This window comes from Morone saxatilis, unplaced genomic scaffold (genome assembly GCF_004916995.1).
Source record: "Morone saxatilis isolate NCDOM2014 unplaced genomic scaffold, NCSU_SB_2.0 Contig2, whole genome shotgun sequence".
Classification (NCBI taxonomy): domain Eukaryota; kingdom Metazoa; phylum Chordata; class Actinopteri; family Moronidae; genus Morone; species Morone saxatilis.
This window is the reverse complement of record NW_023339762.1, coordinates 6,851,689-6,853,645: the sequence shown is the minus strand read 5'-3', so window position 1 is coordinate 6,853,645 and position 1,957 is coordinate 6,851,689. Positions and strand designations below refer to the sequence as shown.

At 39.6% G+C, this 1,957-nt stretch overlaps 1 protein-coding gene across 1 annotated transcript in view; it reads right to left on the bottom strand.

Moving 5' to 3' along the window:
• Nucleotides 1-6: 6 nt before the first annotated feature.
• The window catches only part of kitlga (kit ligand a), a 29,098-nt gene continuing 27,147 nt past the window's right edge, over nucleotides 7-1,957 (bottom strand). Inside the window, exons 7-10 of the mRNA XM_035665186.1 lie at nucleotides 1,444-1,541; nucleotides 1,090-1,199; nucleotides 583-647; nucleotides 7-447 (exon numbers count right to left, since the gene is read on the bottom strand). Of these exons, the coding sequence (XP_035521079.1) occupies nucleotides 617-647; nucleotides 1,090-1,199; nucleotides 1,444-1,541 (239 nt within the window). The 3' untranslated portion in view covers nucleotides 7-447; nucleotides 583-616. The remainder of the gene's footprint in view (nucleotides 448-582; nucleotides 648-1,089; nucleotides 1,200-1,443; nucleotides 1,542-1,957) is intronic.

Below are 1,957 nucleotides of genomic sequence, written 5' to 3'. Positions count from 1 at the left end.
AACAACCTGTGTCAGTCACTCTCTGATTGTTGATGGAAGATGAACTGGCGGGCCCAAAAATACAGAAGGACTGTAGCAATGGCTGAGAGAGAAGCAAAGTTTTTCCCAAAAGAGTTCATGATGCAGCAGGTGCTGATGAACAATTTGCGGAAGCCAGAGAATCCAGTCAGGGGTGGGGAGTGGTGTGGGGGTTTCTCTCTGCTAAAATCTCACAGTCTTTTTCAAAAGCATGGGGTAAATGCAGTCTTACAAGAAAAGGCAAGCTTTTTCCATACGGTAGCAGGCATGGTTTAACCAGAAGGATCATGGCAATTGTGAATCTGCCATTGTGAATCTGGAGAGAAGTCAAAAACAGGCCTTTTACCTCTTGATATTTCAATATGGAGATTCATCTTAAAGTTTGTTTCTCATCACCTTTGGACACCGACAGTAGAAAAGAGTAGAGCCCTGTCAGAGAAAAGTGTGGGGAGAGGTTTTAGAACTCAGTGTCAGGCAAGGAGTCAAACATGATTTTCTTTATTTTCAAAACTGTGAGAATAGATTTTTTTTGTCAGTTTACTGTTGGGATATGAAAAATCTTACCAATTATGCTGAAGTACATCAAAAGGTAGAAGCATTACACGGTTTCAATGATGTTCAACTTGTTTCTGTAATTGGACAGGAAGAAACATATTAAACTCTAAACTTCACTTCCTTCACAGCTGATTGATCAGCGAAAATTGGCTGATGCAGAGCTTGTTGTTGATGTTTAATCTCTCAGGTTTAAAGTAACAGTTCAGCTTAATGAATTAAGAGTTCCAGCAGGTATTCAGAAGTCTACAGAAATAGATTCTATAGTCTAAGCATATACTTCTTATGTCCAGGGCCAGATTAACCTGCTGGGGAACCCCTGAGGCTAAAATTAGCTGTAGGCCGTACTTAAGGGGTACGACTGCGATTCAGCATTGTAGAGAGAGAGAGAATTTAAAAAAAATAAAAGTCTATGCTGCACATTTGTCATCCTAAGGTCATTCAGTTTAGTGCTACATTGCATGGGCGCTTAAAGGGGATCAGTTTCCTGTTAAAATGCATGTAAAAAAACCTGCTCACTTTTCTGATATTTCAGCGTCTAGTGGAGGTGCAGTCCCTTCTGTTCCTGTGAAGAGTCCACCTTCTCCAGGATTTTGATGAAGATCCTCCTCGTTCCTCCGTGACCGGACCTGTTTTGGAGTAGGAAGTAATTTTTAATACCAAAGTTGTCAGTTTCAGCTGAAATCGCCACAACTCAGATCAACACAGACCGCACAACATCTGCAGAAAGTTGAAAGGCCGTTGCCAGTTGTCATAAATTCCATGGAACAAAAGCGGTATCTGCCGACAATAAAACAGGCCACTCACAAACAGTGATATCTCCAGAGTGGCTCAGGAAGTTAAACAGCTTAGTGTCAGGGGTCAAAGGCTCACCTTCCACACAAGCAGGAATACCAGGGCTAGGAGTGGAATGAACAGTAAGGAGAGAAGGCTGCGCTCCACCACCTCAGTCAGGGCGCTCGGTTCAGGATCTGTCAAAAAAACGAAAAAAATAAAAAATACCCCATCACTTTCTTCCCTACGATACATTTAATATATTTCTTTTCTTATGTCTGTTAGTTCTGGATGATTTATGGACTGTTTTAGTCTAATGTGGCATTCATTGTTTTTTATTTACATTTCAACTTTATCATGAGGAAAATTAGTTTGGTTCAGACATAAAGACACCATAAATTCCCCAGTAAAAATAACACAATAAGACTGCAACATCATAAAACACCACATTGAGGCACAATAAAACAATAAAATCAAATAAAAAGTAAATTCAATTGAAGTGCCTTTTGTTTTTCGACAAAAATTATTTCTCTGGTTAAAGAGTTTTAAAAGCACATCTACCCTTCCTTCTCCCTCGTTGAAATATCAAGAATGTATGAATATGCAAATATTT